Raw genomic sequence first — 12032 nt, 5'->3', positions numbered from 1 at the left:
GCTCTGGTCAGATGAAACCAAAATTGAACTTTTTGGCAACAATGCAAAACGTTATGTTTGGCATAAAAGCAACACAGCTCATCACCCTGAACACACCATCCCCACTGTCAAACATGGTGGTGGCAGCATCATGGTTTGGGCCTGCTTCAGCAGGGACAGGGAAGATGGTTAAAATTGATGGGAAGATGGATGGAGCCAAATACAGGACCTGGAAGAAAACCTGATGGAGTCTGCAAAAGACCTGAGACTGGGACGGAGATTTGTCTTCCAACAAGACAATGATCCAAAACATAAAGCAAAATCTACAATGGAATGGTTCAAAAATAAACATATCCAGGTGTTAGAATGGCCAAGTCAAAGTCCAGACCTGAATCCAATTGAGAATCTGTGGAAAGAACTGAAAACTGCTGTTCACAAATGCTCTCCATCCAACCTCACTGAGCTCGAGCTGTTTTGCAAGGAGGAATGGGAAAAAAATTCAGTCTCTCGATGTGCAAAACTGATAGAGACATACCCCAAGCGACTTACAGCTGTAATCGCAGCAAAAGGTGGCGCTACAAAGTATTAACTTAAGGGGGCTGAATAATTTGCACGCCCAATTTTTCAGTTTTTGATTTGTTAAAAAAGTTTGAAATATCCAATAAATGTCATTCCACTTCATGATTGTGTCCCACTTGTTGATTCTTCACAAACAAATACAGTTTTATATCTTTATGTTTGAAGCCTGAAATGTGGCAAAAGGTCGCAAAGTTCAAGGGGGCCGAATACTTTCGCAAGGCACTGTATATATATATATATATATATAGTTAATCTGTAGTCTAGGGCCCTATAAATGTAAGGAGGGAGGGGTCTTATAACCCCTCCCCTTCTATTAATAAAACATAAGCATAATCAATTATTCTAATACATCAACATACTTTTTATGACCCCTAGGTGAACCCGACAATAAGGTGGAAAGTTTTAAGTAAAAGCTGATAAAAATGTTTTGTGTACTGTTTTTAGAGCTGCAACTATTTTGATAATCAATCTGTCAATTAATTATTTGATTACTGAATTTGTTTGAATTTTAAAAAGCCTGTTCTGCTGAATGAATATAGGCTGAAGGTTTTCGGAGTATTACTGTGCAAATAGTAACAACAGACAAACTCAAACTCAGTTATTTGTAACAACTTCCATTAAAGTGTATTTCAACATGAGACAGGAGCAGTGTCAGCTCAAGACGATTTAGGACCCTAACTGAGATTTCAGTGCCCCTCCTATAGAAGTTGATACTTCCCTGGGACACTCAAGTCTTCTCATATCACTAACATTTGTCTTACCTCTCATTATTGAAGGTCTGCAACAAAGCTCTGAGAAGGTTCAAGAGGAGGAAGGGTTTCCAAATTGGGTCAAGTTCTCTATGGAGATTGGTGGTGATAGATTAATCCAAGTTCTCGCACAAGAGAAAGATATAGCATTATCCATTTTTGATGTAGTAACATTCATTATCTGAGCTTGGGAACTGAGAGATAATTTGTTGATATATTTAACTTATGGTAATCAGCTGCCTTTTTAAGTACTCCTCAGTAGATATACTCATATGGATAAAAAAGAGGGCTTGCCCATTTTATATACTGAATAATTTGATAAATATATATCTGTACTCTTGGACAGAAGTTATGTTTCCTAGGATCATGTTTTGGGTCTTTCAACATCATACAGTTTCACCCATCAGACCTTAGCTTGTGTCATAAGTGCCATTAAGCTAGTTCCCATGGATTTACTGATCCCTTGCCATTTCAAGGCACGACTAACCACTGGCCAAATCCCTGTCACAAAAAAAAACAATATGCGCTTGTTCCCATCTTTCAGGACAATTGTGGAAGGATGGGGCCAATGTGGAGAAGACAGGGTTGAGTGTTTGGTATGATGGAGGTCAAACAAAACAGAAGAAACACATTCTTAAATGTGGTGGAAAAGCTGTTCACAGGCAAACTTAATCCCCATCAGACAACATGTGCGAAGAGATTCCACCATTCTGAGTGACTACTGTAGAGCGCATGTCGGGTCTCTGAATAGGCTGGGTTACATTCACCAGACAGTCAACCACTCAAACAATTTTGTGGGACGTCACACACACACAACACATTGAAAGAGTGTGGGAGACAATATAAGGGCAGGTCTCGAGGCTAAGGGGGCAATTGGACCCCAACAAAAAGTTTAAAGAAGCATCTCCATTTTATTGAGTGGATCTCTCAACTCTTCAAAGACTTCCAATTAGTATATCAGCTGTAAGATTTTCACTCTTAGCATGCACCCCCTAGAGCAGGCCTGGGCAATTATTAACCATGGAGGGCCACATTAGAATATATTTTTGCCATCGCGGGCCAGAGTCATTAAAGGATTATACATCATGTGTATGACTGTTGACCGATATATCTACTGTAAATCACCTCCAGATATGCTACTTATTTTACTTTTTTAACATGCACAGAAATAAACCACATCCATGTTCTCCTTTTGATAGGTCATTTCATTATTAAAAATGCAATGAACTACATGGTGGGAAAAGTATGCTGTGCATTCAGCACCACAGACAGAACTTTTGTTAACGGTTATGCACAAAAGCACAAGAAAGAGAGAGCTCAACATTACATTGAAACAACTCAATCGGTGTGAGGAGTGAAGTCTCTGACGGGCATTGACGTCAGTTATAGTTTCTGATGTTGCTTATGTGCAGGGTTGATGAGAGGTGATAATCAGTAAGAGATGATCTGTGTTGTATTTCATCACTAAAAATGTCTGCTCACATACATAGGTTGACCCAAACAGTACAAACACCTTCTGAGAATGACTCATAATCTTTGGAAGGTTTTGTCTATCGAGAGAGATGCATAGATCTTCATCAGTGACATGGTTTTGAATAGTTCTCCAATCACTGCCTCATACTGAAGATCGATAAGCTCAAGTTGCAGGGTCAGTGGGAGCATTATCCCCATTCAAGGTGAAAGGAGAGGAAACCAACAGCATGTCATTTTCCAACACTTTGAAAACCACAAAATGACGAGAAAACTCACCTTTCAAAGCACGCAGCAGCGATGTATACTTCTCTTGCTAGTCGTCGGAAGTTGGGTGAGATTGTTGGCTTCTACTTGGTGGGTCAGGAGGAGTAATTTTCCCTTGAAGGTTTTGACAAGGCTGTACATCTGATTTGCAAAAAGACCCTTCCCTTGTAGTTTGGAATTAAGTTATTTCATGAGGGCCATGATGTCCACGGTGAAGGCAAAAATCAACCAGCCATTCTTTATCTTGCAGTTGAGGGAAATCCACATATTTTCCTTTCATTTGCAAAAACTCAGCAATCTCCGACTCCAAGTCCCACAGCCTTTTAAGCACCTTCCCAAACAATCAGCAATCTCACGATTGTGTGGTAGGGGAGATCTGCCACACCCTGATCTGTTTCACCTCTCTTTGTGCTTGTCTCCACCCCCCTCCAGCTGTCGCCAATCTTCCCCATTATGCCCAGTGTATTTATACCTGTGTTCTCTGTTTGTCTGTTGCCAGTTCGTTTTGTTTTGTGAAACCTACCAGAGTTTTTCCCCCTGCTCCTGTCTGTTCTAGTTCATGTTTTCTAGTTTTTCCCGGTTTTGACCATTCTGCCTACACTGACCCTGAGCCTGCCTGCCGTTCTGTATCTTGCCACATTACACAATTACTTGGTGTCCACATCACAAACAAACTATCATGGTCCAAACACACCAACACAGTCTTGAAGAGGGCACAACAACACCTTTCCCCCCTCAGGAGACTGAAAAGATTTGGCATGGGTCCTCAGATCCTCAAAAAGTTCTGCAGCTGCACCATCTAGAGCATCAATATATCACTACAAATATCACTACAAACTCGGTAATCATTTACCAAGGGTTTTAGTTGTTGTTACGAAAACGTTCAAAGTATTATATATATATATGTAGCTTTTAAACTGAAACCTATACAAAATACTGGTTTGCACCAATGAGTGGTTGCAAAAATGCCTGGTATGGCAACTGCTCAGCCAACGGCCACAAGGCACTACAGAAGGTAGTGCGTACGGCCCAGTACCTCACTGGGGCCAAGCTTCCTGCAATCCTGGATCTCTATACCAGGCGGTGTCAGTGGAAGGCACTAAATATTTCCAAAGGCTCGAGCTACCCTAATCGCAGACTGTTCTCTCTGCTACCGCACGGCATGTAGTACTGGCACCAAGTCTAGGTCCAAAAGGCTTAACATGTCCTAACCAGCATAATGTGACTTGCAGGGCTTGATGTTTTCTGTAAACCAGGAGGTTCCTAATAGTGATGGGGATACTAAGCTTCCTGAAGCATTTAGCATTTCCAGCCAATTGTGTCGAAAATAGGTTTATTACTTGAGGCTTTGATCGACAGTGTACACTAGTGGCACCTGCTGGTCAAAATAATTTTGAACAGACAAAATATTATAGATGATGTCGCACACCGACAAAGTGCACCTTCAAAGACACTGGCCCAGTGTTACATGTAACACTGTCATTGTTGATTCAACAGTTGATTATTTGCTGTGCATTACCTAGCAATCCTTTGTAATTACAGTAAAATACTGAATACAAACCCCTTAATGAAATGTATTTATGCATCATGGCTACGGTAGCATTTACTTTTTTACACATAATGTAGTCCATTTTATGATATTGTACGGTGTTTCATTACACAGTACTTGATTTTATCGTGTATTTAGATTACAGAAGGTGGACTGCAATATTAAATACAGTATGCCTAACTTAATTGCCAATGAGCTGCCTGTAAGCTACTGTCAAATTCACGGCAACCCCTTTACAGTGTACATAGCCTAGCAAGAATTTACATATTATTTTTTGTCTGTAAGCTTCTTGACTGAATCTGGTAGACGGGGCAATGAAAAGGAGACAACTCCCCATAATTACTTTGTGCCGCTCAGCATCATATGCCCCCTCTCCCTTTTTTCCTCTCTCTCTCTCCTCGCAGAGTCTCCATATTTTCAGGAGAGTCTCTCATAGCTGCGTGTCCACCGTTCTCTCCCGTTTCTCACCTAATTGGCTAATTGATGGAACGGACGAATGAGACATTCATGCAATAAAGGTGGAGCATTTATCGATTGAGGTGCAATAAGGAGAATTCTCCCCAAAACCTCCGAAGGTGGAGCTACAGTGGCGAAGAAAGGAGGCGGCGGGGAGGGAAGATTCCGTTTCAGCTGACCAAGTCGCGACAGATGTGCACGACGTGTGGATACGCAAACTGCTTCCTATAGTGCCTGACAATGAATAAGCCCTAGTCGAAAGGTGGATCATTTTATGAAGTGAGCACAGAGAATTGACTGCCCCTGCTTGTCAATTAAACCACACGGATTGTCTCAAGATTCATGAATATGTCGCTCCCAGACCGGAGGAAAAACATAAGAGCTCTGGTGATGGAGACTGGCATACGAGTTCTGCTTTTTGGAGTTTTTGTGTAAGTACACCAGTGATGACATTTGTTATAGTGCCATATTATTACAGACACTTTAGGTATGCCATCAGTTATCCTCTGTAAGAGACATTATACGTCACGTCAACTCTCATTTTGGTAAACAAGTACAGTATGTATCCCTCCTCAAGAAATTTGCCTATTGAGTAGTCTCTACACGCCGCATGCCATCACTGCCCTCATTCCTAAGTTAATATAGCTGAGGATACAATAGCTATCTTTCAGTTCCACTTGAATGATCCATCATGTTATGAATTCATGACTCTGTCAGATAGGCAGGACCACTACACTGTAAAACATTTCCTGTAGTTTTAACAGAAAATTACTGTCAGCAAAGTAGCAAGTAAGTAAGTTACAGTAAATGTACAGTACATATACTGTAAATATAAAAAACAAAGTTACTATGTTTTATGAATTTGTAGTCAATTGCTCGCTGCACAGTAGCCTGTAAATTACTGTAACACCTATAATTTAGTGGTTACCCAAAATTACAGGAATTAGATGTAACACTAAGAATTTAAACAGAATCTTTGTTTAGGAGAACTACAGTGAACATATCAGTCTAATGTACTGTATATTACCATTCAAATGCGGAGAGTGTGGACACAAATGTGAAAGGAATAGACCAAACATTAGCTATGCAAGTCAACAACAAAGACAGCCTTTCACGATCAACTTATTCTTGAAGAAACAAAAACATTGTCTAGAGGACCTAGTCTCGACGATAAGATCCAACTGTGCATTACTTGTTTGACTTCCTCCTAAAATAGTAAAATAGGATGTTGGCCTTTTCAAACAAAGAAACACCTTAGAGCCTTCTCAAACATTAATTCATAAAATAGGGTACAAAAGGCATTGACATCATCCATTCCAAAACACAGATGCAATGGTTGCCTCACTCTTGAGTATCCCTGTGTGTGTGTGTGTGTAATGAAGAAAATAGCAAAGACAGGATATTGCTCAAATTAATTGTTTATTTAATATTTGTGTGTACAGTGGGGCAAAAAAGTATTTAGTCAGCCACCAATTGTGCAAGTTATTCCACTTAAAAAGAGAGGCCTGTCATTTTCATCATAGGTACACTTCAACTATGACAGACAAAATGACAGAAAAAAAAATCCAGAGAATCACATTGTAGGATTTTTAATGAATTTATTTGCAAATTATGGTGGAAAATAAGTATTTGGTCAATAACAACATTTTCTCAATACTTTGTTATTTACCCTTTGTTGGCAATGACAGAGGTCAAACATTTTCTGTAAGTCTTCACGAGGTTTTCACACACTGTTGCTGGTATTTTGGCCCATTCTTGCATGCAGATCTCCTCTAGAGTAGTGATGTTTTGGGGCTGTTGCTGGGCAACACGGACTTTCAACTCCCTCCAAAGATTGTCTATGGAGTTGAGATCTGGAGACTGGCTAGGCCACTCCAGGACCTTGAAATGCTTCTTACGAAGCCACTACTTCATTGCCCGGGCGGTGTGTTTGGGATCATTGTCATGCTGAGAGACCCAGCCACGTTTCATCTTCAATGCCCTTGCTGATGGTAGGCTTTGTTACTTTGGTCGCAGCCCTCTGCAGGTCATTCACTAGGTCCCCCCGTGTGGTTCTGGGATTTTTGCTCACCGTTCATAATTTGACCCAACGGGGTGAGATCTTGCATGAAGCCCCAGATCGAGGGAGATTATCAGTGGTCTTGTATGTCTTCCATTTCCTAATAATTGCTCCCACAGTTGATTTCTTCAAACCAAGCTGCTTAACTATTTCAGATTCAGTCTTCCCAGCCTGGTGCAGGTCTACAATTTTGTTTCTGGTGTCCTTTGACGGCTCTTTGGTCTTGGCCATAGTGGAGTTTGGAGTGTGACTGTTTGAGGTTGTGGACATGTGTATTTTATACTGATAACAAGTTCAAACAGGTGCCATTAATACAGGTAACGAGTGGAGGACAGAGGAGCCTCTTAAAGAACAAGTTAAAGGTCTGTGAGAGCCAGAAATCTTGCTTGTTATTGACCAAATACTTATTTTCCATCATAATTTGCAAATAAATTCACGAAAAATCCTACCCAAGAGGATTTGAGGCTGTAATCTCTGCCAAAGATGCTTCAACAAAGTACTGAGTAAAAGCTCTGAATACTTATGTAAATGTGACATTTCAGTATATTTTTAATTGTTAACACATTTCATTTACAAAGAACAGTTTTTGCTTGTAGATTGATGAGGAAAAATAACAATTGAATCCATTTTAGAATATGGCTGTAACGTAACAAATTGTGAAAAAAGTCAAGGGGTCGGAATACTTTGTGAATGCACTGTAACTACCTAGTCTATCACCATTATCACTGTAATCTTTATTGATATTGTTCTTGTACATACTGTAAATTATTTTATTACTTCTCTACTGGTATTGACACTTTCTATTTTTAATATTGCTACTATGCAAGTAACCATTTCATTGTAACGTTTACACCTTCTGTAGAGACCCATTCACTTAGCAAGATGTGGCTGGGGATTATAGCACTTCTTTCACATAACCCATCAATTTAGACAAGTGTGTCTGGGTAAGCATCAACTAATATTTTTGATATTGCTACTACGCAAATATGCAAGAAACCATTCCACTGTACTGTTTACACCTTCTGTATCCTGTGTATGTGACAAATAAACTTGGAATTTTCTTGATATAGTTTGTGTTTACCAGAGACAGTAATGTGAAGAACAACATGACCTGCAGCTAAATCAGATTAGGATATAGGCCAAGAAACAGTGTGTATTTTTACCTGGAGTTTTTCCTTATTGTAGGGTCGTAATTTTACCATTTTTAGTCTTGAAATCTTTGGTTGTTTACTACACTTCTCACTCCGTTTAGCACAGGGCCTCCCATGTGAGGTGGGGCTAAGGTTTAAGAGGGTGTGAACAATGCTGAATTGGTGTAGACAAAGAGCTCTCCAGTAGGTGTTTATCAACTTTCAAAGCAGAATTACTTTCCCATCGCTCCTAAACTGCAGTTTATGATATACCATTTTGTAGCTCTGAGTCTCTACTTTTATCTAATATAAAAACACCATTTCGAATTTTGCTACATAAGATCGAATTGAGATGATGATGAACTTCACAGGATGGTGAATGTGCAAGGTGATGAGCTTGATGCTCCTTTCCAAATAAATCATGAGGGTCTTATTCTGGTGACATGATGATCAATGCTTGGCTGGGTTTGAAAGATACAAATAATATCGCTCTTATCCATCATAATCTCATAATGTAGATAGCCTACACCTACTGTATGTGTGAGATGTTGGCTAGAGCTCATGTGCCAAGACCAGAGTGGGCCCATTTGCTATATAATGCACTTGTTTGTGACAAAACCATCAGTAGAGTTGAAAATGTGATGGAAACCAATTCATCGTGTTGTTGTTTTGTATTAGGAACATGACAATTTAATAGCAAAAGTAATTTTTACGTTCATCATGCACCTTCTTTTATCTGCAAAAACTCTGTTTGCTGGAAACATCTCTGGTGGGAAAATGTGCATATTGATTTATGCAGATTTTAGAATATTTGCATGAAAATCTGTCTCAAATTGGATGGAAACCTACCTAATGTCTTGGAGTGTGCAGTTATGCGTAACAGATTTTCGAATGATGTGCCTTTCATTCAAGGTTTACAAAATGCCATCATCTAATTTCCCCATCAATCTCCCAATGCCTATCCACTATTTAAACTTACAGTTAAAAGTCAATGAAGGACTTTTTGGTTTCATTGAAGCTAGGTCGAAACGTCTTCCTGCCTATCTTGTAGACTGGTGTTGGGAGGACTACCGGCAGAAGTCTTAAAGTGATGTCACATTGTGTATCTGAAGAAAATATTGTTTAGTGAATAACTTGGTTACTTTTTATGTAACAAACCTAAACATACATCGACAAAAACAATAGACAACTTAACATACAGTACATACATATCCACAAACATTGACGTCACCCTAGCTCAGATGTTCCAACCGTATCCACATGAAATGCTGTTTCTAAGGCTTGTGAGACTACCCAGTAGTAGACAGACAAAGAACTACTTTTCCTTTGCAGTTAATCACTAGTCCCCCTGACTTCCGTCTGGAATGGCTCTTTGATGTTGTCGGCACAATGTGTCGGTAATAAAGGGCGCTGTGCTTTCGCTGGATGGCTCTCCTAAGTGTCTTTCTCACTCAAACACCCACAGCAAACACCCACAGTCAAACACAGCCCCTGAGCACCACCATTCTGTCTGGTCCACTGAGTCCTCTGTATCACGGTCTCCTTCATGTACTACACAACCTAGTTTGCCTGAGCTGATGTTGTTCAGCCACTTGGTCATCTGGGATGCCCTTTCACATTTGACTCTGATGTTAACATAAAGTATACAATGAATTACAAATTCCTTTCATCAATCAAATACACAACATATCTTTCAACATTCACCTGGCAAGACCCGGCTACTGCTCAAGCTTGGTGTGTCGCATGGTTCGTCCACAGTCCTATGTATTTACAGTATGTGCGTTTCCCAAGGACCTCTACTAGTGTATAAAAAAGGTTGCTTTTATGTTCTTATTTAACTGCAGGCTATAGAAAAGGCACGCAAAAGCAATAGCCTTTCCTGGTCCACATCTTCCACTGCAATAGAGAGGGTAAAAGGGAGTACCTAATCAGTTGCACAACTGAATGTATTAAACCAAAATGTGTCTTCAGCATTTAACCCAACCCCTCTGAATCAGAGAGGTGCAGGAGGCTGCCTTAATAGACATACTCGGAACCCAGGGTGCAGTTGTTGATGGGTGCTAGCTAAACTGTTTTGGCTACATCATATTTAATTGAACCTTTTATAACTAGGGGGCAGTATTTTCATTTTTGGATAAAAAACATTCCCGTTTTAAACGGGATATTTTGTAACGACAAGATGCTCGACTATGCATATAATTGACAGATTTGGATAGAAAACACTCTGACGTTTCCAAAACTGCAAAGATATTGTCTGTGAGTGCAACAGAACTGATGTTACAGGCGAAACCCAGATATAAATCCAATCAGGAAGTGCCACATTTTTTAAAACCGCCTCATGCCAATGACTCCTTATATGGCTGTAAAAGAGCTACGAATGAGGTTTTTCTACGTATTCCCCAAGGTGTCTACAGCATTGTGACGTCTTTTTACTCATTTATGTTGAAGAATAGCCGTAAGCGACCACATTTAGCAAGTGGTCACATGATGGCTCCCGCAGAAAATCTTGCGTAAAGTACACAAGTAGCCATTTTTCCAATTGCTTCTTATGATAAACCAATTGTCCCAACGGATATATTATCGAATTGTTATGTGAAAAACACCTTGAGGATTGATTCTAAACAACGTTTGCTGTGTTTTTGTCGATATTATGGAGCTAATTTGGAAAAAAGTTTGGCGTAGTAGTGACTGCATTTTCCGGTTGATTTCTCAGCCAAACGTGAAGAACAAATGGAGCTATTTCGCCTACAAAAATAATATTTTTGGAAAAAAGGAACATTTGCTATCTAACTGGGAGTCTCCTGAGTGAAAACATCTGAATTTCTTCAAAAGGTAAATTATTTAATTTGATTGCTTTTCTTATTTTCTTGAAAATGTTGCCTGCTGGTAGCAGAGCTTAAACTTAAACAAATGCTTGTCTAGCGTTGGCTGTAAAGCATATTTTGAAAATCTGAGATGACAGTGTGATTAACAAAAGGCTAAGCTGTGTCTCAATATATTTCATTTGGGATTTTCTAGGAAGATTTGTCCGCTGCGTTATGCTAATTCGTTTGAGGCTATGGTTACGCTCCCGCATGCGGGTTTGAGAGTCATGAGAAGTTAACCTCTTGCTCCTACCCGACACGCAGGTGTCCCATCTAGACATCTGGAAATGCAAATGCGCTACGCTAAATGCTAATAGCACTCGTTAAAACTCAAACGTTCATTAAAATACATATGCAGGGTATTGAATTAAAGCTACACTCGTTGTGATTCCAGCCAACAAGTCAGATTTTTAAAATGCTTTTCGGCGAAAGCATGAGAAGCTATTATCTGATAGCATGTAACACCCCCAAAAGACCCGCAGGGGACATAAACAAAATAATTAGCATGCATAGTCGGCGCAACACAAAACCCAAAATAAAATATAAAACATTCATTACCTTTGACCATCTTCTTTGTTGGCACTCCTAGATGTCCCATAAACATCACTATTGGGTCTTTTTTTCCCGATTAAATCGGTCCATATATACCCTAAATATCGATCTATGAAAGAAAGGTGTGGGATCCAGGAAAAAACAGCGTTTTAAAACGCAACGTCATTTTTTACAAAAGTCGACGATAAACTTTCACAAAACACTTCGAAATACATTTGTAATCCAACTTTAGATTATTAACGTTTACTAATACCTATCAAATTGATCACGGGGCGATGTGTATTCAATAGCTCCACGTCTTGAAATCATGTTCAGAAATTTCTACTCCAAAACATCCTGTCGGAGACCGGAAGGAATGGGATCTCGCTTACTCGTTTG

The 12032-nt window shown here is 39.7% G+C and overlaps 2 protein-coding genes across 2 annotated transcripts in view; one reads left to right on the top strand and one right to left on the bottom strand.

The window, feature by feature from the left end:
* LOC124041504 (cadherin-23-like) overlaps positions 1–3394 on the bottom strand; it is a 640482-nt gene extending 637088 nt beyond the window's left edge. The window contains 1 exon segment of the mRNA XM_046359178.1: positions 3057–3394. The gene's annotated coding sequence lies outside the window, so the exon portion shown is untranslated.
* Positions 3395–5205: 1811 nt separating this feature from the next.
* LOC124040832 (phospholipid phosphatase 4-like) overlaps positions 5206–12032 on the top strand; it is a 140531-nt gene continuing 133704 nt past the window's right edge. Inside the window, exon 1 of the mRNA XM_046357934.1 lies at positions 5206–5480. Within this exon, the coding sequence (XP_046213890.1) occupies positions 5392–5480 (89 nt within the window). The 5' untranslated portion in view covers positions 5206–5391. The remainder of the gene's footprint in view (positions 5481–12032) is intronic.

Source organism: Oncorhynchus gorbuscha, linkage group LG08, assembly GCF_021184085.1.
Source record: "Oncorhynchus gorbuscha isolate QuinsamMale2020 ecotype Even-year linkage group LG08, OgorEven_v1.0, whole genome shotgun sequence".
Lineage (NCBI taxonomy): Eukaryota > Metazoa > Chordata > Actinopteri > Salmoniformes > Salmonidae > Oncorhynchus > Oncorhynchus gorbuscha.
Note: the sequence above shows the minus strand (reverse complement) of the source record. Positions and strands in the feature narration are given on the sequence as shown.